Genomic DNA, 26,033 nt, shown 5'->3' on the forward strand with positions numbered 1-26,033 from the left:
TTTCAGTGTATCATTAAATTTGTTTTTAAATAATTTAATTCTTGCGAAAATTGTTAATAATATTTTTGAAAATAATAAACAATAATAGTTAATTATGTAGTTAATAGGTGAACTTTTTGAATTTTGAATCTGAAATTATTCAAAAATTAATGTTTATATTTGAAAATGTAAAATTTTTTAATTTGCAAAATAATAAATGGAACACTAACATATTTACAATAGTAATTAATAACTATCACATTTATTATCATAATCATAAGAATGTAAAGAACAAAAATTATAATTTATCTTTAAAAAAATTGTTTATTTATATTATTTAAATATGTTTATGAATATTTTCATTATTACTTGATATATACCCAGCCTTAGCAAAAATTATAAAATTTTCAAAAAATTTTCAAGTTTTTACAATATTTCTTCAAATTCTTCAAATATCACAGATTGCTTTAATTTTCTTCAGATAAGCTAAATAGAAACAAAATATAATCTAAATAGAAACAAAAACTAAGCTAAATAGAAACAAAAAATAAGCTAATAATAAAATAAATACAAACTAAATTTAAATATTGAAATGAAAACAATCTGAAACTTCCTATCGAAAAGAAGTCGTTTACATACAAAAGAGAAAATTAAGAAATAATTAAACCAAGGAATATACATATAAAAGGCTGTTAAGTCGCGAAGCACGTGCCGCAAGAAGGCCTATATGGGATTAGAATAAAAAGGACCTATTTTGTCCATCAGCGAACATCTCCTGTTTTTTTTCGAATGTATTATAAACGCTTTCTTACCAAGAATTAAATGGACACGACCTTAAATTAAACTCTTGGTACGAGCGGGTCGTATGTTTGACACTCGCGATAATTCACCGTCGACCCACGTTGACGGGTTGAGTACGACGTGCATACAAATAATGAAAATTCGAGTGATCGTTAATCCATGTTAAATGCCAAAAAAAAAATGAAAAAAATGAGTTGGCAATGAAGCAGTAGACAAACGTAGAGACACAATAGAATCAGACAAAAGTAAAAATCTCAAGAAGAAAAAAAAAGAAGATAATGTCTTATATACACATATACATAAATAGTGGATAAAAAGATATAACTCAGTGACTCCTCCTGCCAACTGACTTATCATAACGACAGTTTAATTCTCTCCATATCCATAGTGTTTCCCTCCCATAAAACTGTCTTCTTTATTTCATTTTATCCTATTCTCGTTATTTAATTTCCTCTCCTTTTATTTATTTTGCATTTTTATTCTTTTTTTTACTTATTCTTTTCTATTTCACTTTTCCTCCAATGGTACTTTAAATTAATTTTTGCGATTTGAATTCGAATTTCGAGTAAAATTTGACTTTTATTTTCACTATGACTTTAACTTTGATAGTTAACTTTCATTTTCACTCTGATTTTAACTTTGTCTGTAAAAGTCAAAGTGAAAATGGAATTAAACATCAAAGTATCAAAGTCCATTTTGGTACTATAATTTATCCACTAATTTAGCCCTAGGAACCGTTTAATAATTAAATAAATAATTTATTTATTTGGTATATTAATACCAACTGGGAAATGGTAAAATTTCAATTAATGATCTAAATAAATTCCCCCTCAAAAAAAAATTGTTTTTCGTCTGTACCTTTAAAAAAATGTATTAAAATACGAAATATTTATTATTCCGAGGATATAGAAGATCGATAACGATTTTTTTTACGGACACACGTGTGGCAGTCGAAAAGAAAAAATGTATTCTGAATCTCAAAACGTAAACATAAATGCTAATGTCTACCTTAAAATTCGTCGTAAAGATGAAGGCCATGCATATTGGTTCATTTACCTTTTATAGTCTTTTATCGAGATAAAAAAAAAGGAAACAATTCCCTCGAGATTTCAATCGAACTGGTTTGCCAATATTTTATTTAAAAATAAAACAGTGAACATTGAATAATAAGAATTTAATTCGATATCTCCACTTGATATTTATATAGAGAACACTTATCTCTACACTAGACAACAAATTTTAAAACAACTATACTATATTTAAATTTTAAAGGGATCTGTAATTTAAATTGGAAAAAACTAAAAATTTTGCTAATATAGTAAATTTTTTAGCTATTCCAAGTAAAGTTTGACCTCAAAAAAAAAAAATTATTTGATTCAAATAACCGATTAATTGACTATTATCAATTAAATATTTACTTGAATCAAATAATATTTATAAAACAATGTTTTAATATGCCAGTTAAAAAATAATTTGTCCCTAATGAAAAATTAAGAATTCCAGAGATATGCATTCTTAAGTGGGTAAAAATTTCAATTTACAGTCAGGAGAGAATTTTTATTCTCTTTTTTTTTGGGGGGGTAGGAAATAAGAAAATTTTTAACGAACGACAAATGATGTTAATGAGACGACACTTGACTCGGTAGAATGAAGGAAAAAACAGGGTCTCCTCTCGCCTTGGCAGACTGCGAAAACGAGAGTATAATTAATTAATACCATTCGTGGGAGGGGAGAGAGTAAGAGAGAGATTCGCAAACTTGCTAGAATAAGCATCAGAAGAACCAGGTTTATGTACAACCTGTTGCTGTGCCTGTAAAGGGAATTTGTGGCAGAAGGGGTAGGAAAATATTTCCACGGGGTTGGAAATGGGTCGTGGGGGGTATGGCTGTGATGCTGTGAGCTGGCAATTAAGCCATCAACCCTTAATGAATGAACTCGTTGGCCCGCATCACCGACCCTACGAACCCCATTAGCTAACTAACTCCCGAGTTATTTGCATGTCTGCAAAAAGAGAGTGAACGAGCAGGCAAGAGAGAGTGAGAGAGAAAGATGGGGGAATGCCGAGATTTGCCGAGACAATTACGAGAGACTTTATGGTCAGGTGCTTAAAGGCTTAAAGTCGAGGTGTTCTTAAAGCCGTGATAAAATCCGCCTTCAATCGAAGTCAGGAGGGTTGTTGAATAATCCAGTTTACAGGGACTATCCAACCGTCACTTATTCTTCCTACCCCTTTACCAGATTCATTATTTCCTTTTCTTCTTCATTTACTCACAATAATGGTAAATATTAAATATTCCCCCCTCCGCCAACGCTCTTGATTACAATTTTAAAAAAAACCTTCTCATTAGTGATGAGAATCTAATTGTAATACTTTTTCTCAATACGATTATCATAATTTTCTCATTCTCTCCAGATCTAAGTTGGAAAAAATTAAGTCCATAATTTACAATTATATAAATTAAAAACAAATAGTAAATATTTCTCCTCTCATTAATTTTTTACGAAAAGTCGTAAACTTTATAGTAAAAAATATTTTAGATAAACAACTAATCGGTTATTTGAATCAAATAAATTTTTTCTCCAAATCCACTTAGTTTTTAAATGAAATTTTAAAGATCACTTTTCCCATGTGCGATAAGAAAATAAAAAGTCATTTTTAAAAAAAAATTTTTTCTTTTAATATATTAAACTGTTATAGTAAATATTATACAATAGAAATATAACCGGATATAGGGGCAAGAGAAAAAGATTTCAATCAAGTTTATTAAATTCAATTCTATCGATCGTGTTGACCAGTATTATTGCGACTGCGTGCGCATTAATGTGCAAGTTATATAACAAAGAGAAAGAGAGAAGAAAATGTGTACAAAATATATACAGTAATTGTTCTATAAGGGGACATTTCCGGTTGGGAGTTAAAAAGCGTTTAATTACTACAAAATTTCACGTCTGTATAATATACGGGAGCATTTAGTATATAACATCTCCCTTTTGATCACACGAACGTAACACGATTTGCTCGAGAGGGCGCGTCAAGAAGCGATGAGATAGTCAAGCTTCTTGATTCGCTTGTTTATTTTTTACTCCCATCAAAACATAATTGTCGAAAAATAATTTAACACCTTTTTTTAAATCTTCAAAGAAAATTTTACATTCGTTTTCCTTCATTACTGCAAAAGTTTTAAAGACAAAAATGTGACCAATCCAACTGAACACCCAAAAGTCAGGTTGATTTTTATTTTATACATTAATTGGAATAATAATTCTTCTGGAAGGAAAGTAAAATAGATGAAGAAGATGAAGAAAAATAAAGAAAGTTACCAAAAAAATCAAACCAAACTAAAAATCACGAGTGACAATCATAACAATTTCATTAACTCTTGACAGATTATTATTATTACAAAATTTCCAATTGAAATTGGTGATTTATTACGAAGGGGGGAGGGGGCACAAAATAAGCTTCCGTGTTACGGGCTTATCATCGAGCCGATCGCGTTTCCAAATAAACTGTTTGGTTATTAATCTCCTCAGGATGAGTAACGGCTGAAAAATGAAGAAGCATATACCGAGATTGATCGAAAACAGGATCACGTGGCGCTTGTCTGTATATATGTATATAGTCTCGGTGTATATGCGAAGAATCGCGTGTCTCGACGCACTTTGTCCCTCCCCCACCCCCTTCCACCCTTTTACAAAACTCCTTGTACCTTATGCACAGTTCTTAAGCAAAGAAACGCTAATTCGCTGATTATTAGATTTTAATGATTTTCAAATATGCTTCCAATGGGGCAAGAGATATTGATGATAATGATGAAAATAAAGTAGATGTAAATAAAGATGATGATAAAGATATTGCAGAAGTAAATAATGATGATGATAATAAAGGCTAGAAATCAGAAAAGAAGCAACATGGTACGAAAGAAGATGATTATGATTATGCTAAAGATGAAGCAGAAGTAGATGATGATGGTAATTATTTAATAGTAGATGCTGATGACGATACAGCAGAAAAAGTAGAAGACGAAGCAGAACATAGTAAAGAAGAAACTGATTATACTGATGAAGATGGTAACAAATTAGTAAAAAATAATGATGATGGAAAAGATAAAGTGGAAGATGATAGAAGAAGAGAAACGTTATAAAGAAGAACCTGATGATAAAGATAAAGTAGAAGTAGGTAATAAGGATGATAAAATAAAGTAGAAGATGATACTAAAGAGAAAGATGATAAATAAGAACAGGACTATGCTAATGATAATGATGATGAAGCTAAAAATGATGATGATAACGATAAAAAATATAAACACAATAAGAAACAACATAATGGTACAGTACTGTTAAAAACAGAAATGTAGAGAATGATGATGCTAAAAATAACTCAGATGTAGATAATAGTGATGCTAAAAACAATGAAGAAGTAAACAATGATGCTGTTAAAAAAACAATAGTAGATAATGATAATAAAAATAACAAAAGTTGAAAAAGATGATACTAAAAATAACTCAGATGTAGATAATACTGATGCTAAAAACAACAAAGTAGTAGATAATAATGAAGTTAAAAAAACAACAGTGCATAATGATGATACTAAAAATAACACACATGTCGATAAAAATGATGCTAAAAACAAGGAAGTAGATAATGACGAAAAAGAAGACAAAGAACAAGATTATTAAGATGATAATAAAAACAATAAAGAAGACAATGAACAAGAACAAGATTATAAAGAACTTGATAAAAAAAAACAATAAAAAATTTAATATTAAACAAGAAAAGAAAACAAATTTTTCCTCACTTCCACAACAGATTGCAACTTCATCAACCTTTTTATAATTGGAAACATGTAATAAAGTGGAACAAAAAAAAAAAATAAAGCAACAGAATTCTCTTAATTACTCTCTCTGTAAAACGACAAATGCAAGAAAACTGGTTATGTAATTTGAGCATATAAAGAGAATGAACGTCCGATTATACCATAAGCAGTCATTACTGGATGTACAGGGACTTAATCTATACACGACAAGGTTGCAGCCTAACGACGAATCTCAATTACATACGAGTCTCGATCGCAATAAGGTTTCTTAATCCCTCTCGCAACACTAACGCCCTAGTTTCAAGTCACTATCTCTCACTCTCTTTCTCTTTCCCCAACACTAATTACTCTCATCACGTGCCGATGGTACACGACTTTAACAACCAATAGCAACACTCACACACATACACACACATTTTTTGATGAGATGGAAAACACAGAACTACGTCGTATGTACGATACTTTTTAGAGGCCATCGTGAAGACCCTGATATGCCCAGAGAAGTATAGACTTAGTATATACACTTTTGATCCCTACCTATACGCTTTTTTTTCTTACCCTCTTCCTCATTTACATTTGACACCATCAACTATAAACCCCTCTTCTTGTTAAAAATAATCGGATATTCAACAACAAAAAAAAGACAACCAAATGGCTAGCCAAATGGCCAGCCAAATGGTTAGAAAACATTTATAAACATCTATTTTCGCAAGCATTAGATGATCCATTAAATAAATTATTGATGAAGGAATAAAACATAAAAGAAATTACGATTTAAAAGCGATGCTAATGAAGAGATAATCATTTGGAATAAACGTCGGAATGTAGGACAAGTACGAAGAAACTTTTCTTTTGCAGATCTTTTCACTCGAACGGCCCTCTTTGACTATAAACAAGAAAGGGAGAGACGAAACTGTAATGGGTGGGGCAGAGTGGTAGCATTGTAAATATTAATGCGGCGGACAGAGGAAGAAGAATAAAAAAAAAAGAAAATATTTGAATAATAATTACCAAACCACCCTTAGCCCTTGTTATACGCCTTGGGATAATAAAAAGGTTCGGCTCTGGTCCAGAAGAGAAGCCCGAAGCCGCACGCGAAGTGGTTGAGACGCTAAGAATTTTCTAATTAGGAGGATCCTTGCAGCCGCATGCAAACAATACCAGGAGCACTTCTTATCTCGTCCCCCTCTCTCTTCAAGTCTCAAGGAAACACTCCAAAAAGCTTCCGTTTCGAGCAGTATTTTAATATCCCCAGCTATTATCACCCCCCTTTTTCTCATACTATAGAATATGCTAAACAAAAACAAAAAATAAATTCCAGTCTACAATTAAATGTATAAAATGTACCCAAAACCTGATAAGGTTTTGGGTACATTTTACATTTAATTGTAGAGTGAAATTTATTTTCAAAATGTACCCAAAGATGATAAGAGACACGAAAGAAAATTTTAAACTCTTTCTAAAAACACCTTTGAAAAAGGAAGATTGGAACAAAAAAAATTGTACGCACGGGTGTAACGAACCGTTTTGCAAGAAATGATTTACTATAACGTGACTTTTTATTTTCTTTTTTTTACACGACTCTTTTAGAAGAGAGGAAATCTTCATCTCTAGGTTCACGTATTGGCTTTTTCACGACGAATGTATCCAAATAGAGAAGGTTTTTGAATCAAAGAGAGAGAGAGTGAAAGAGAAGTCGGTTTCCAAGGCGAAAGATTCGATTCTCGTTGTGTCTGATCTGCGTAACAAGCTCGCGGTCCCCCCTTACAGCCCTCACGATTTTTTTTGTGGATCTACTTCAACTCCCCCGCACCTTTACCAACGAATCAGGCACCCTCTATATACGCTGCGCCTAACGATGTGCCAACAAAATACGCAGACCATGGATAAAGAGCTACCCAAAAAGGAACGTAAGCAGATTGAGAAAACAAGACAGATATACGTATATACATACTCTCTTAAATTTAAAAAAGATGCTGAAGCGCCCATAGTACCGTGTAAAAACGAGAAGAAAATTCTCTCAAGTGTGTACTGATCTAAAGTTTTTTTTTCTTCCCAAAAAAATAACCCTCATATGTGGAAAATAATAATCTTTTACATATCTGGATTATTTGAGTAATTATTACTCAAAAAAATTTTGAAAAAAGGAAGAATCCGACATACAATCGGAACCAAAAGTCCGTCTTTTGCTTCTAATACTGGAACGATAATAAATCAGAAATGTTCCGTCTGACTAAAACAGCTTCTTACTACTGATAATTTTTCTGTTAAATAGGAAATTTGTCTTACTTAAGACTTAAGACTAAATATATTCAAAAAGGGGAAATTTCCCATTCCTTTAAGCAGCATATTTTACCAACTTAAAAATGTTCAAAGTATTATTGGTAACCCCCAACCAATAATTTCTTTCGGTGTATATTTTAAATATCCACTTTCGTGTATTATCGTCTAATTTCTCAACTTTAAGACGCATATTTTTGAATATATTTACGAATCTTTAGACAATTTGCCTGCGCTGAGAAACTCGACTCTCATTTTCTTAAGGAGTATTCCTTTTCTTCGCTCAACTTTTTACCCCCTTAATCATCCGGATGACAATTATTTTTAACGACTCCACGATATCTTAACGAGACCTAATCCAACCGACGTGGCAGCGAGGTCGAAGGGCGAGAGGATTTTTTTTTTTTTACTTTTTAAAGGGTGTCCTTTCTCTAACTCCCTTTTTTTTAATCCGCCTTCGAAAATCTCTTTTGCCCCGCTTGCTTGTAACAAGAGAAGCGCGGTTACTGTATTCCTCTTATCGAATTGAGAACTCTTTTTTTCTAGGGGTGTGTCTCCATTTACAATAATCAAACGAGAGGATAATTTTAATTCCCATACAATGTCGCGCATAACGATCTTTTCGAATATTAAAAATTTGAAAAAAGTAAACATTCGAACCGAATCTTTTCGAAAAATACTTGAGAATTTAAAATCTTTTCGAAATTTATTACCCCATTTTCGTTAATTGCCTGATTAGGATTGATTAAGAACTATAAATGATCGAATTTCTTGACATTGGGGTTCCCTCATTCATTGTGATGTGGCTTATAACATGTCCCGCAGTAAACGTCGCTTTGGCATTTAAATATAATTAGAGATCGGATGGACGAACAGAGCGTTGTATTAATGGAATAATCGAGCACACTAACTGACCGATTGGAAGGGGGTGAGAGACGCTCGGTGATAATGATTTTATAGTCAACTGAAACTGCTTATTGGTGACGGGGTGGTGAGACAATTGCTTCGATAATACGGGCCTTCCTGCCTGGCACCCGATGATACCGACGGCGAATCAAGTGCGAGCAAACGACGAACAGTGAGAGACAAGGATAAATATTCCGTTCGCTAATGACCCTGGTACCTCTTTAGCCAAGCGTTCCAATCGACTTGGGGCACCGGTCGAAGACCCTAATCTTCCCTTATGCATACCTTGACAGGCTTCTTGAGAATCTCGATCCCTTCATCATCCAACTAATGTCAATTTGCATTTTTATCAATTAGACTGAATCACTACTGCTGATGATAAACTGTTTTTTTATCATTACTGATAATTGTTATTAGTCCTGGAGGAATCATCATGGTGATGATGAGTAGTATCATTACTTATGATGGTGGTAGAATTACTTATGATAAACAGCAGCATGCTATCATACTGTTAATCATATAACTACTCAAAGTAGTACCAATATCATCACTGATAATGTTTGTAATTAGTAAATTAATTAGTAAGAATTGCAACAAGTGTCACAAATATTACTGATAACAGTCCTGTAATTACTGATGGTAAACCGTTAGATTGTTACTAATAATAATTAGTGCCATAATTAGTAGCAATTTTCGCTAATGATAACTTGCACTACAATTACCACTCATTAGAAACCACAACCATCCCTATTGTTAACTAACACTGCAATCATTATCATTATCTTTATTATCTATATCATCATCTTTATCATCTATATCATCATCTCTATCATCTTTATCATCTATATCATCATCTTTATCATCTATATCATCATCTCTATCATCTTTATCATCTATATCATCATCTTTATCATCTGCATTATCATCTATATCATCATCATCATATAGATGATGATAAAGATGATGATACAGATGAAAGAGATGATAATGCAGATGATAATGCAGATGATAGAGATGATAATGCAGATGATAATGATCATCTTTATCATCATCATTATCATAATCATAATCATTATCATCGTCGTCATTACTATCATCAGAAACATTACCACCATCACTTAAAACATCCAAATCCACAAAACGAAATTCCTTCAATATCATCAAAACCGATGCATAAATTCAAAGCACCTAAATTATCCTCAATCGAATCAAAATGTCAAATAGAATTTAATGAGGAATTAAACTATCATGTTCCTTCTAATTTAAAACCCACATCACAGTGAAAAAATTGATATCCGATTATTTACATGTCTAAAATATCAAAGCGCAAACGTACAAAAGTGTTCAATAAACCATTAGTTTTCAGCATTAGCGTGAGGGACAATTTGCTGTCGCAAATTTTACGAATGTTGTCTATCAGTTTTTTTCTGTACGACGTGATTATACACAAAACAATTTTATACTCTCACCTGGTACAGCGAGGCACTATATTGGTTTGGGACGAACCTGGTAGTGATATGTTTCGATTGGTCATAAAATGTGTCGACATCAACATTTTCACCAAAACACAAATAAAAATAAACACAAACATATATGGATGTATATAAAAACACGAATATATATATAAATATAGTTATAGGTGCGAACGGATGTACAATGTCATACATATCCTGGGGGCTCAATGCTCGATATCTAGAATCTTTAATGCTTACGATAACGACCAATATATTATATCCTCTTGACCAGTTAAAGAGTTTTCTATAAATTTGCTTCGTTGAATATTCGCAATTCTATTCTACACTCGAGTATTAACATGTGTTAATACTCCGCAGTCTTGTTAACGATTAGTCGTATACGACATTATATCGCGTGAAATTATTCTAATCCCTATCATAATGCTCTTGACAACTTTTCACATTTTAATATCGCAAAATTTATCCCTCATTTCTGAATTAATTTACAGAAAAAGGAAAATTCTCCAACAAATGTTTAACTTTTTTACTACATCAGCAACAAACGAAATTTATTAGTTAACAATTCTAAAGAAGAAAATATAAAAAATTATCAAACTCGAATCATCGAAGCAGAGAGGTGATAATGTTCGTGTTTTCACCTTCTCTCTCTCTCCACTCCCCTTCGGAGCGAAACAAATTAGAATCGTCCAAATTCGATGCTCAACACCGCCAATCGCAAAAAAGTTTCGATGCAAACGACCCGGGTCAGTTAATGGCTCAGTCGGTAATGCCGTAGTCTCGTTTCAGGCTAATGTACAAACTGCTGGGAGAATATATCGAGAATAGCAAACTGCAAAAAATAAAAAAAACAAAACAGCGCACGTGTGTGTAGTACTGGTTTGGAGAGAGCATCTCTATCGCTTAGCATGTCGTAAATAACACCACAGGGTTTTTATATAGATATATACACACACACACACAAATAAATACATATATATATATATATATAAAGTTTCGCGTGTGCCCGCGGGACCTGACGAAAATAGTCCCCCACTCCTCTTTCTCTCTTTCAAACACGTCAATAATTAATTAGTGAAATTTATCGAAATCCTGTGCTGCATTATCTTGTCCGATAACCTCACGAAATTCGAATATGTCACGAGAAAAAGATAATGTAACCGCGAATGCAGATTTTTATTTCGTTCTTTCTTTTTCGTTTTATTTAGAGGAGTTACGATTTCCGGATCATGCGCCTGTGTGTTTGCGTTATCGCAAAACACTCAAAGTGTTGAGGAAATAAAAAAAGAAACTATTCACCTGTTCATTAATTGGCTAATTAATTTAATTCATTTCACTTAAAGAAGTATTTTTTAGATAACGAACGTAACCTCAAAATACTAACGCTTCCCCCTCTCTTTTTTTGAGTAGGGCTTCTTTTCCCTCTCTCATCCCTTTAAGTTATGAATGCTTCTTTTCCCTTTATTATCTCATTAAATAGAAAGAGAGGGAAAAAGAAGCGAACATAACCTCAAAATTTTAAGACCCCCCCTTCCCTTACTTTAGGGTTATTCTACAATAACGAGATTCTACTACATGAATATATGGCAAAATTTATTTGATTCTTCCAAATTTTGTAGCCTTATCCCTTCTTTAATTTTAGGGCAATTCTACAATTGTAGTTTAGCTTCATCCCCCCTCCCCTTTTAGGGTAATTCTACAATGCTCAATTTATGATTCAGATAACTAAAAATTATTTAAATCTGGTAAATATTTTTTTGATAATAGATAAATTATTTGAGCCGAATAAATTATTTTTCAGCCTATAGTAAAATTTAATTTATTCTTTTTTCAAAATTTTGAAGCTCTCCTTCTTTAATGTGATTCTACAATGACAGTTTAAATTCTAAAATCTACATATGCCTTTTGCTTTAAAATTCCTGTTAAACAATAAAATTTAGACTCCATTGTTTAAACAACAAGGCATCTGTAAGTTTTACTCAATTCAAATTAAACAAAAAAAAATAATTAAAAATTTCAAAGTCCCCCTCTTCTATTTTAGGGTGCTTCCACAATGTCAGTTCACTTTCTACTCCACAAGCGGTATAGTAAATTTTACTATATCCCTTTCTTCCGTGATTGAAGTATTATCAGAAATTTATTATCTCACAACTGTTATCAATAGGATCGACAGAAAAGAGATGTTAATGATTAAATGGAAAAATACGACTCGACTATATAAATATAATTTCAAAAAAAATAACACTATATGTACAAGAAATAAAACTACTTTTAAAAGTGCATCCACCTCGTAAACATACAAAACTTTTTTCTCTCTCTCTCTCTCTCTCTTTCTCCCACAACGATTAACCTGTCCGATAACCGGTAATAAAATATTCAATATCTAAAAAAAGAGTGTCGTGCAAAATAGACTCATTCAAATCAACTCATAAAATCTCACCAACAAGCATTTCGAGGATCTGAAAACAGGATTCCTTTGGCGTTACCCAGCGCTCACTCATAAGCGTCCTCTCTCACCCTTTCAGACACGTGGTTAAATATCGCCTTTTAATTTCCCATAAATAAACCTTATTAATTTAATTCTGTTGCGAAATTTTTCTTTTTCTAATAAACTTTCAATGAAGAGGAAAAATAGCAAGCGTTGTTATAAAAGATTTTAAAAAAATTAACTACCTATAGGATAATTAAAAATTTTGAAAGGGGAATTTTAATTTCGAAACTGATGGTTCATTGGCCCCCTGATCCTACGCGACTGTGAACGTCACATCGACGAGATAACGAAATTAGCCCGGTACTAATTTATTTCCTAATTCTCGCGTGAGCGGAGGTGTGAAACAGTCGTTCCGGGCCCAGAGTAACCGCGATAACGGCCCCAAGTGAGATGGAAAAAGATGCTGGGTTTTAAATGGAAGAAGATGAGGAAAAAAAAATTGAGATGGAGAATGAATGAGAGAAACTAGAGAAAGAGGAAAGTTTGGACAGAGAGAAGAGAAAAAGGGAAAGAGTGAAAGAGAAAAAGAGAGAGAGAGAGAGAGAGAGAGAAAGAGAGAGAGTGGACAAGAGGAGAGAGCAGATAATGCGAGAGCAGGAATGCACGCCTACGCTTGCAACGTGTTTTCCTACATTTGTGTAGGAAATACGTGAGAACGTGCTAGGCGCACATGTGGAATGCAACCATTGCATACTTTTGCAGAATAGTTATGTATCGCAATCGAGATTCTGCCGAGGCGTTGACACGAGTGTGATCTTTCGTATTCACGGTCGACGATCGAGTCGATTCGTTATTTTCCAAATCGCAATATATTTTCTACCCACCCAACTTATACAATATACAATACGGTACACAACAAGACTAATAGATACACAAAATACCCATTATTTATTAATATTCAATAAATATATACACACATCTCCTACTACTACTACTACTCTAATAGAATCATAAATCAAACGACCAATTGAAAAATTAAAATAATTACTATCTTCATTCTTAATGAATTTTACATAAATAATAATGCACCACATACATTTATACGAATGCTAATTTTTTTATTATTTATCATTTATTATTAATGCGAAACAGCAAAGTCTTTTCATATGCAGAAAAAAACGATAATTAATGTCTGGGAAAATATATTAATCTTGCTGCGTATGACTCAATGCGAGAAAAAATTCTAACTGACGCTTTAAACAGTATTTTTAATTAATTAGGTGCTTATAATTAGAATAATTACCTTCTCTTATTTTGTTACAATAATAATAATAACAAAAATAATTAATATTTTTAATATTAATTTTTTTAATTAATATTTTTAATAAAATTGTACGCAAATAATGAATAATATCTATTATTAACATTAATATATTTTAATTAGTATTATTAACTTATTAATTTACGTTAGTAAGTTAATAAGTTAATAATATTAATTAAAATACATTAATACTAATTTGAATTCGTTTGATAATTTAATTGCGATTCAATATCAATTGAATAGCAATAAAATTATCAAACAAATTCAAATTTTTCTCCATCGTTAAATAAAAATAAAATAGATTTAAAAAATTGATTTGCATTGTCAATATTATAATTAAATATTTATGCATACAAAATTTGTTCTCTCTGCGCAAAAAAAAATAAAAACAGAAAAAGAAAAAAATAATAAATAAATATATCAGAGAAAGTGCAAATGTAGTTTATTCATGCAACTATTGAATTAATTCTCACTTATTTTCCAGATGGTGATAAGACACAATATTTACATATTATTGACTATACAACTCATTCTCATGTCAGCAAGTTCGATCGGCAATATTGATAGGTCGATATAACTGTAACCTATAAAATATGCATCAAGCAATGATATCACTATATAATAATTGTTTCTCATTTGAGTTGTTTGATTTATTATTCCTACACGATTTCAACAAATTCTATTTCCATTTCATTTTATTAATTGTTCAAGTAATAGACATAGTTTTTGTTTCATTTATATTAGTTTAAAACCTGATGCAATCGCTTTCTCTGAATGGGAATTTTTTCTTCTTCTACATTATAACAAATTATAACGGATAAATTTAATAATTTATTATACACTGCAAAAAAAATTATTCGATTCAAATAACTGATTACTTGTCTATTAGCAAATAAATATTTACTTTAATCAAATCATTTTTATTTACATCAAATAAATTGTATTTTGAATCAAATACTGAAATCATTGGTTCAAATACAATTTATTTTAAAAAAACCATATAATTAGTCGCCATTGTTTATTTTTTAATTAATTAACTAATTAATTAATTGGAAAAAAGAGAGCGATATTATTGGTTATCGTATGGTATAATTTTTTAGTTTAACATGTTAATCTTTGTCACGATCGTGAATGAAGAAAAAAAAAGCAGGAAAGAAATAGAGACCTGAAACCGTTCTCTCACATTCGATAAAACTGTTTAAATTATTGCCTTTTTAATAGCTGTTTTAATGATAATACCACCATCAAAACACCTACGTATTTTACCACACACGAATATTCTTTTTACTCTATTAGGTAGAATTTCGAGATTTCAATGTGTGGTTTCCGCCCATTTTAACTAATTTTCTATCGGTTTCCATTAAAATTCCTCTAAGGCTTATATATAAAAACGAGGAATAACTGACGCCCTTGGGGATTGGGTTTATTGCTGTTGAGACTTTATTTAACAACTATATGGGTATTAAGAAAAGTCCTGGATATTTGGGTCTAATTCGAAAAAATACGATCGTAAATTTCCAAAATAAATTTTTTCCTAACACAACAATTTCTAAACTCATCATATTAAAAATTGATCTAATAGAATGTCTTAATCCTTATTAAACTTAGCAAAAATATTAACCAGAAATTTCTTTTATACAAACTTAGCAGAATGGCAAAACATCCATATACAGATGTGAGAGATGAACTATTTACTGGAAATGAATTTATATTCGTGTTTATTTATTAAAAATATATCTCAATAACAGAAGAAGAAAAAGAAATCAGAAGAAACCTTAGGATGTATAAATAACATTTTTTACATTCATACAATACCTGAAGGATCAGGTTAATGAATATAAAGAAAAGGAAAGAGATTGATCATAACTTCTGAATTAGAATACTGTCATAATCAAAAATTAGTATGCGTGGTCACAATTTTTAAACAAAACGACTTTTTGAAATGCTACCATATCTCAATCCATACGCAAATGAGCTAATTCTTCGTCTACTTCTTCTTTTCTCACAAGAATAAGTTTGTGCGTGTGTAAAACTACAATACTTGCACATATATACATGTGTGTAAACACAATGATCATGTCATGCATGGAATCATTTCGTGAGATGAAACATAAGAGGAGAGAGAGCCTCTTAGGGAGGGACAAATCAAAGCCACTCAAAGAAATAACGAGTGCTCATTAAGAGTAATAACCCCCCACTTCAATCGTTGTCCCCGATTGTTTCAAGGGTGTCACACGGTTTAGTTGATGTCCAGCTGCAATACCACGCATTAGTTATATACTCTTCCTTATTATATATTTCACAGTCTCCTATACTAACAAGATCAGATGGAGCCTATCAAATGTTTCAGCCACACTATATACTACAAGTGATTAAATTAGATTTAAGGAACCATTCATTGTCTAAAAGTTATCTTTCATAGGGGAGAAGGAGAAGTTAAAATTTCTCTCCCCAAGAAAAGAAAGGGGAATCTTCAAGTTTAATTAGATAATATTTATTTTTATCTATGTCATTATTATTGTCAAGGAAGTTTCGTCACAACATGGGAGGAGAGAATTAGTAGGGATTAATTTTTTCGATGATTCATTAGATCAGGAAGTTCGCTTCCTTTTTAGAATAATTGGAAGTGGTTTGCGATCTGTTATATTAGAGGATGGTGGTACTAAAACTTTGGACAATCAGACAATGATAATACTGGATAAAAATGATACTTAATGATTGCTTAATGATTTCACTTACAGTTTTTCTGCGGATATCAAATTGAGACAAAAAACGTATCAAAATGTTGCTTCGCATCTATTTTGATACGTTTTTTGTCTCAATTCGATATCCGCAGAAAAACTGTGCTTTGATAATACTTAAATAATTTTAATGTTATATAAACTTGATGATTATATAAACAAATCTGTTTTAAACAAAACAGTACAAAACAATATTAACCAACAGTTTAGCAAACAGTATTAACCAAACTAGCAAACAATATACTAACCTACGCTGGAGAACAATACCAACTAAACTAGCGAACAATGTTAATCATTACTAGTAATGATTGCAAATGGTGCAATCCAATACTACCAAACAGTATTACAAAAATTAATTCGTTACAAAAACAAATACGAAGCTGATCCAGAACCACCTAAAAATTCAAACATTGCACCTCCAAATAATCAAATACCCATTTAATAATAGGAATATGATTCCAAACAACAATTTCTAAATAGATTCCTAAATAATCATTTGAATTATTTAGAAATAAGGGGGGAACTAAAACCTAAGTTTCCAGTGCAAAAATTGACCCAATTTGCCCAATTTAAAATAGGGTTGTAGCATATCAAAAAGGCAAAATAGATAAATTTCTACATTGGATAAAACAAAATAAAATCGAATCAAGTTCGTACTATAGTGAAACAGCATACAGTGAAACAAGTAAATACAAAATAACAATAAAAAGAACATCTTTTAATAACATTTTATAAATCGTGATTATCTTTGGCTGCACATTAAAGAGTTTTTAGAGTGTGATTAGCGCACGTCTTTGACTTTAATAAGTATTAATTCCAGAGGACAGAGGGAATCGCCATGTCATCAGAGAATCGAGTAACATCCTCTCTTCTCTTGGCATCCTCTTGTCCCTCCCCCCCTCTCTCTCTCTCATTCTCTCTCTTTCTCTCTTCACCTTAACCCTCCTTCGTCACCGGATAATTACAGGAGAGCGACCAGCGAATGAGCTGGTATATCATTAACACTTCCTGCCTCGTAACGACTCTCATCTGGTGTACACGACGACGCGATACATCTATACATTATGTACATACCCACGCGCGTTACTATGCGTAAAACCTGTCAACCCATCTAATCGCCTTGGAAAATAATTTCGTGTATTGTTGACCTTACACTACACAAAGTTTATTTTTCTAAAGAATTCAACGATCCTAACTAATTAACATTTTTACTTCTAACCCGAGTTTCCAGAAATCTCTGAACTATTCTACTACTCTAAAATTTAAATTAATTAATTAATTAAAAAATTAATTATAATTTAAATTCTAATTCAATATTTCGAATAAAATCGAATTTTAATCCTGGTTCTAATTTCTGACTTTCTACTCTAAATTAAAATCTGAACTCAAATCTCTAAATTTATACCATTGATTCTTTTAGTGTAAATCCGCTGATGAATCAGGGACAAATTAGTGGAACTTCACTAATTTATCGACATGCTTATAACTAATAATACGCTATTGGGAATAATTGATAAATTATAGTGGGAAAAATCAGTTTTTTCACTGATTCAGATTTAAAAAGTAAATCCACAGGGCAGAAAAATATTTTCAAATGAGAACAAGGGGACTGGAATCAAAATCGATTTTAGCAAATCAAATACAGATTTAGGACTCCCTGAATTAGTAAAATTTGGACTAATTATCAGCAGAGTTCTACTAATAGCCAAAATTGAGTTGCTGATTCAATTGTTATTTTTATCAAAAAAGAATTTTACTGATACAATTAGTAAAATAAAGGTTAATGATTCAATCAATTGAATATAAATATGACATTTATAGTCAAATTTACTTGTTTTAATTTAATTCGACAACTAATTTTAATTTGACAATTTACTTTTACAGTGGCCTTTGCCTTTCTCTAAATTTTTCCCTCAAAAAATTCGCGTCGCGGAATTATTTCATCAATATAATATATATATATAAAAACACACAAACATATACACACATGTACAACCTTCGGAACAGATTAATAACTACCAATTTACCTGTCTCGCGGCAAAACAGGTTCTACATAAATTTCCCTCGGGTTATATGCTTGGACATTATTATGACAACGAAGTCGGTACAAATCAATTACGTTGGCCTAATCGGACAGGTTACCTATTTCGAGTTCGAGTAACGGTGATCTTTGGAAGTCCCTCTCTCTCTCTCTCTCTCTCTCTCTCTCCCTCTCTCTCTCTCTCTCTCTCTCTCTCTCTCTCTCCTTCTCTCTCTCACTACCAGGATTAGGAAATATAATTAAATACACTCGTGAGTCAACATTAATAGTTGAAAATTATGCGAAAGAAATAATGGTACGACTTGATGAACATCCGGTATTTTTTTTTAGAATAGGAGTGTGAATAGGAACAAATTCCTACATAAGTAATTTGATAAGCTTTTATAATTCTCAGCTCAGTGTGATGTCTTTAACTTTGCTTGATTAAAATCTTCCGGTCATTTTTCGGTGAGGTGAGGGGCAGGGGAGGGGGTACTGGGTAGTGTAAAATCTACGGGCTATTAATAAAAACACCAAGCAGAAATCTGTCGGGGACAAGTTTTTTTAAAGTCACACCTTTGGAATCGAATTATTAATTTTTTTCCTGAATGAAATTTTTTTTTCTTAAACCCTTTTCACAGGGAAAAAATCGTTCTTGGGTCACTGAACTAGAATTTAATGACGGATTTTAAAAATATAAAATGACCAACTTTAAAAAAATGTATCGCCATATTCAGGCTAAGTTTCAAAAATGTTGGTCGACATATTGGATCCGCCATTTTGAATTTTTTAAATCTGGCACCAGAATCGGAATCAGCGGTAACAAATACCTAAAAACACCCAGTAATAGCCATGGGTTAAAATAATAGAAAAGGGGTTAATCGAAAAATTATTTCTAAACTTTTTTACATTAGCATTAAATTTTTTTGGAGAATTTTCTTTAGCGGAAGGAATAATAAAAAATGTTTTAAAAACCATTTTTTCTGTTTTGTTTCAGTAGCGGCTTCAGGTTTGAGTGGAAGCGTCACAAGTGGAGGTCTAATGTCACTGCAGGTTGAAGGTGGAACGCAGGTGCAAGTTCCACGTTCGTTAATGCAGGCGTTCCTTCAACAGGATCCAAATCATCCTGGATTAGAGACAGTTAGTCTTTCGTCGTCGTCGTCGTCATCAGGAAATGGTGACGATCAATTGCCACCGCATTGTCGTGAAATCGAGAGTGAATTGTGCCTCGTGTGTCGTCGATGTGGCAGAGCATATCCACAGGAATCAACATTATTGGCTCATCAACGCTCCTGCTATCTTGGCAATCAACAACGTCGTGGTGCTTTACGTTTAGTGCAACCACGTTACGCTTGTAGTTTATGCGACAGCGGGACATCGACAAGAACTTATGGAACAATCACTGAATTACGACGTCATCTTGAGACAGTTCAACATCGAACACGTCTCGAGGCAACAAATAATCATCAAATTGGAAAGCAATCATTACTACAACAACAACAACAACAGCAACAACAACAAAAATCATTGCAATTAGACAATATTCTTAATGCCGCCAATTTACAATCTGGCGAAGAGGCAAATCCATTAATTGACGAAATGGAAGATGTTGTCAATCAAATAACACTTCTTGCTGCACGGGCCGCTGCCGAGAGTACCACTGGACAACAGACCAACGGGAATCAGGACAACAACAATGGTCCAGACTCGAAGAGACAAAAACTAGTTCAGGAGGTTGCCCCTGTTGCCGAAGCGCGTTAATTATTTCTCGAATTAATATTACTCAAAGAATAAGACAAAACAAACTATCAAGAAAACAAAAACACTCGAATTTTCGTGATTTAAATTCGGAATTCAACGAGAGAGAAGAAGATCTTGACAATGTTCGTCCCGGTGGCTCTCTGTCAAAGGGCGAAGAAGAAGAAGAAAAATCGCCTCGGTTTTTATCAGTGCACCGCCAGTACCGTGCCCGTTGGCTGTTATTTTTATAAATCCTGTTTCGAGCATAAGCTCTAAAGTTCCTCTGAATTCTCAAAAAAAAAAAACAAAAGAAACACAATGGAAAAATAAAAAAATCGATTATTATCAATGTGTAATGACTAGTGTGACATTCGAGAAGGAAAAGAAAAAAATTTTTTTTAGCGAGATCGAAGGAGAGACGGACGTGGTGGTGTATAAGATAAGAGTTTTGGTGCGAGCGACCGGAAGAAACGAAGACGTCGAGGCAGTCTGACAAAACGTTCCTATGTAAAGTAAATAATAAAAAGTAACTAAAAAAGTAACTTAAAAAAGAGAAAAAAAAAGTTACGGCATCGTAGGGTAGAAGAACGGCGCGCTAGTTCGCCGAAGGCCACGAGTACGTACGTATCTCTCTCTCTTTCTCTCTCTCTTTACTCTCTCTCTCTTTCTCTCTCCCATTTCTCTAATCTCATTTCTATTATTTCTCTATTTTATATTTTAATCGTTTCTTAAAAAAACCCCTCCCCTACTAGAAATTAAGTCTGGGAATTAATACATAAAATGTATATGTGGTGAGTGTATGAATAATTGCGTGATTCAGTGCGAGAGGTAGGGAATTTTTTGCTAAGAGTTGATTCAAATTTTTTTCCTTTTTTTCATTATAATATAATGAAGAATCTTTTCGATTCTTTATACACATATACATATATATAAATATATATATAGAAATGAATTTTTTGATGAGTTTGGACAGGGGGTGAGATTCTCTCAGCTGGGAGGGGCTCTCCCACCCGTTGAGGTTCACGATTTTCGAAATCGTAACCCGTCCAACGTAAAATAAAAAAATAAAGGGCCATCCGAGCATGGCTGAAGGAGTTTAAAAAAAAAACCCAGCAACATGGTTCCTATATTTAATAATAAAAAGTACATTTAATAAAAAAAAAGCGAAGAAATGATTAATAAATAGTTATAAATAAAAAAAAAATAAAAAAAAAGTAACTCTAATATGGTAGAGGCAAGTATCGATAACGTCTAACGAAAAGCAGATAATTACTATACTAAAAAAATATGGCTCGGAGGATCGTGGCAATGTTCATTTTTTTTCTCAACTCGAGTGAGAGTATAATCGAAAAAAAAGAAAGAAAGAAAGGGTGGGTGGGGGGAAATGAGAGTATGAGGGATGAACGTATGTACACTTGGTCAAAATGGTAGTGACTAAAAAATATTTGTGAAAAACAAAATTTGAAAAACCAAAAAAGCGCGAAAGTTTATGAGAACTTGAAACGACAAAAAAAATCACTATTAGCTCATAAGTTACGATAATGCTACGTTTAATTGTAGAAATAATAATGATTATGATGATGATGATGATAATGAGGAAAAAATGATGCATTTGTAGAATGACGCATAGGTATATATATAATATACATATATATTATATATATATAAATAAATAAATGAATGATTAAATTAATGAATTGATAAATGAACAAAAAAAAATATATATATATATTTAAGTAGATAAATATATATATAAATATAAATATAAATATATGAAGATGTTGTAACGTACTAGAATTCTCGCGGGTACTTAATCCGGATGAAACGTATACGCGTACGTACGCGCGTGCGTGAAAAAACAAACTCGCGAAAAAAAGCCGGAAGTGCCACCGGAAGCGCGACAACGGAGCCTTCGTTTTTTCAAAAAAAAGATTCGACTCAGTCGTCGCGCAAGCACGAATCACTAGGGTAACAAAACAAAAATAAAAGCGAAACTGATAAAAGAGATAAGGGCTGAAGAAGATAATTGGGTTGAAGGAGAAGGACGACGGTGGAACTACTAAATTTTAAGAATAGGGTGGGGGGTGGGAATCGGGTTTGAAAATAAATTTGGGGGACAAAATGACTAAGTATTGAAAAGGGGGGTTAAGAAGATTAGAAGGTGATTTAAACGAAACGAGAAGTAATTTCTAAGCTAAGCAACTCGAGGTTCCTGTCACAAAAAAAAATGCTTTTCTATGTAATGTTAGTGACAACTATTATTATATTTGACTTATTGATTATTATGATTATTATTATCATTGTGATTAAATATTATGATATTGTATTCGATACGTGCATTTCGTCATGTACTTATTATATTTATTACGAATTCGCGTACATTTTTAATGCCTTTATGCTAAATACGAGACAATTTGAGAGATTCGGATGGGGGGTAACGGAGAAAAAAAAATACTTTATCGTCCGGTTGCTGTCATGAAAAAGAAAAATTTCTTTTCGTGTCTAAAAATGTTCCTGCCGCGAGTTGGTCAAAAAAAAAAGAAAAACTATTATTATTATTATTATTATTACTAATCGGTGCGTGTAAAATTGTTTTTTTATATATACGTATATTTATATATTATATAATTATACCGTCGCGATATCGTCCTCACCGATCGGCTAATCTCTAATCATATTGATGCTCATATCGCGAAAAAATTGGCACACAAAGTGGCCCCAAAATGCACCGGGCGATATTAGTGATTGCGCGCGCGCAAAGTTTTTAAAGACTGCTAAAAATCAAAGCTTACTGCCTAAGGCCGAAGCTAAAAACAAAACCAAAAATTGTGTTTAAAAAAAAAGTTTAAATCTCGTCAAGGGCAACGAGATTTAAAGAATGAGAGAAAAAAAAGAAGTTTTACACGAAAAAGTGGAGAATGTTTAAAAGGGGGAGGGAAATATTGAGAAAAGAAAACGAGGCAACGACAATCTCGCACCGCAAACGCGCGTTGATGAGATCGAGTTATTTCTTTCCTTCTTGTTTTTTTTTCTTTATTTCATTAATGGCGCCAAAAAGCCCTTTATTGTGATTGATATCGGATCGTTATTTTTTCAAAAAAGTAAAAAAGAAAAAAATTCCGGCGCCATTTTTCCCTTTCTTTTTTTTTTACTTACTTATTAAAAATAAAAAAATACCGCTCTTCTCTTTCGATTCGACAATTTCGATTATAGGTGTGCGATTTTTTTATTCCCCTCAAAAAAAAAAAACAAAAATCCCGAGATAATGAAAAAAAATGAATAAAATTGCATTTTTATGGAAATAAAAGAAAGAAAAAAAAACAGCAAAAATTTTGTTGACAGTAATCGATACACACCCTCACTGAATAAGAGGTTACGAATTTTAAATAGAGGAACGAAAGAGGCGAACGGAGATGATGTCTATATACATATAAAATTATAAAATTAAGTCATTTTTAAAAACTGATTACGTACGTACGCGTGTACGCAGATATGGAAGTGAATAAAGTTTTTCTTTTTTGTTTTTTCTTTTTTGCGTTTTAAGTTAGAGAAAGGATATTGCGTGATAGAGTAACCGAACCTCGCTACTAGCTGTTCCTAAATCAACAATGAATGAGTGATAAAGTGTGTGCAGATATAAGGAATGATTAAGAAACTATTATTGCGTTGGAGTTGACTGCCACGCCCGCTAAACCACTCCGCTCGTCGATATCAGCAGTCGCCTTTTTTTACCTTACTTTACGTTCATTTACTACTATTGCTCATTAGATGATTTTTTTTAATCTTCTTTCATTTGAAAATCTTTTGTTTTTTGCAATTTGGAAGAAAAGAGATTCTTTTTATTCAAACATTAATTCTTCATGAGTATGACAATTATTAATTTACAATTAATTACAATCGGTATGGTAAAATTTACTATATGTCTTGTAATACTTACAATCTATAGCTAAAGTTACAATCTGTATGGTAATTCTTACCAACTGTATTGTAACAACTACAATCTGTATGGCAAAACATATCATACGGATTGTATCCCTCACAATCTGTATGGTAAATTTTACCACCTACATTACAACACTCACAATCTGTATGGTAAAACTTATCATACATATTGTATTGTTACAATTACCATCCGTACAGTAAAATTTACCAACTGCATTTCAGTACTTGCAATAATGAAAAATAAATTAATAATTAAATGGTAAAATTTACAATCCAGATCGTAATAAGAATAAGTTTTAAAAAATTTTCTCTGTCACATTTATTGAGAAGAGGAAGTGAAAAAAAATTTATCTGATGAGCAATGGTAAATCGTATTCTCGACTATCAAGAGCGTCATACGAGGTTGTCATTCCATCTAACTTCTTACTGAGACGAAGATCGAAAATGCATTTTTCATGAGAATGCATTTTTTACAGGGTCAAATATACGATAGAGGAGATGCAATTTGTGTAGTAGAATGATGTATAAATAAAATCTGATTTTATCAGGTTGCGCACAATCAGTGAGATGACGAATCTAAGGTGATAAGTGTTGTGTACAAACATTGCTCCTAACGAATAAAAATTAAAAAAAAATTTTGTTTTTATGTATAAAATAACTTCCTACACAAAAGTTAGAACAAAATTATCCTTTATACTATATACTTGACTATATTCTACCTATCAATATCGGATTTCTTTTTATTCACTATTTGAGAAGAGACTTGACTTTTCAAAAATATTAAACATCCCTAAAATTCTTTAATCTCTTCTTAAATTTAATTCTCGTTCAAAAATATTATTCCAATAAAAATAAATCTATTTAACACTCACATACTTTCCATTAGTTCCAAAAATAAAATCAACATTCTCAAATATATTTTGAAGAACATGAAATATATATTTTCTAAAAAGTTATTTTTATAAACATATCCTTAATATTTTATCTGACATATATTCAGTTTTGTATATCTGTATTTGTTGCGACTGACAAGCTTGCCCTCATTCGCAATGTTTCTCCAGTTCTAATTTCTCATTAAAAAGAGCATTTCCCACAAACGCCATTAATAGAAAATAGCGATTGGCATGACAGACTCGTATGATCGTTTCTTAAAAAAAAAAAAGAAAAAAAGAAAGCAGTCCGTGATAAATCTCGTCATTAAACGAAGCGTTACTATTTGAAGCGAAAGCAGAATCTCAACGAGCGGAGTTAAAAGCGCGGGTCTCGAGCGCCATTTTTATTAAAGTGAAAATAAGTAAGCGAAAGGGTGTAATGTCGGAAAAGTTTTCGTTGAGTTTCGATGTGTTACGTAATTATTATTGATCCTATTGATTGATTATTTATTACTATTGCGGCGAATTATTATCAAAGAAAAGAAAAAATCTAAATGGGTATCTTTATTATAAATTTATTACGATTCTTATTATCATTATTGCGACTATTATTATTATTAATATTATAATTATTAATATTATTATTACGATTTTTATTATTATTATCATTATTATTATCATTATTATTATCATTATTATTATAATTATTATTATT

At 31.9% G+C, this 26,033-nt stretch overlaps 1 protein-coding gene and 1 long non-coding RNA gene across 5 annotated transcripts in view; one reads left to right on the plus strand and one right to left on the minus strand.

Annotated features, from left to right (window-relative positions):
- The window catches only part of LOC122504382 (zinc finger homeobox protein 4), a 221,936-nt gene extending 196,256 nt beyond the window's left edge, over window positions 1-25,680 (plus strand). The window contains exon 6 of one of the 4 annotated variants that reach the window (XM_043615479.1): window positions 19,762-25,680. In XM_043615479.1, coding sequence (XP_043471414.1) covers window positions 19,762-20,525 — 764 coding nt within the window. In that variant the 3' untranslated portion in view covers window positions 20,526-25,680. The remainder of the gene's footprint in view (window positions 1-19,761) is intronic. The other 3 variants (XM_043615480.1, XM_043615481.1, XM_043615482.1) reach the window with 3 other exon arrangements.
- LOC122504383 overlaps window positions 1-26,033 on the minus strand; it is a 144,355-nt gene that overhangs the window by 58,063 nt on the left and 60,259 nt on the right. The window lies entirely within an intron of this gene.

The sequence above is a fragment of the Leptopilina heterotoma genome, unplaced genomic scaffold (genome assembly GCF_015476425.1).
Source record: "Leptopilina heterotoma isolate Lh14 unplaced genomic scaffold, ASM1547642v1 Lhet_294, whole genome shotgun sequence".
NCBI classification, from domain to species: Eukaryota; Metazoa; Arthropoda; class Insecta; order Hymenoptera; family Figitidae; genus Leptopilina; species Leptopilina heterotoma.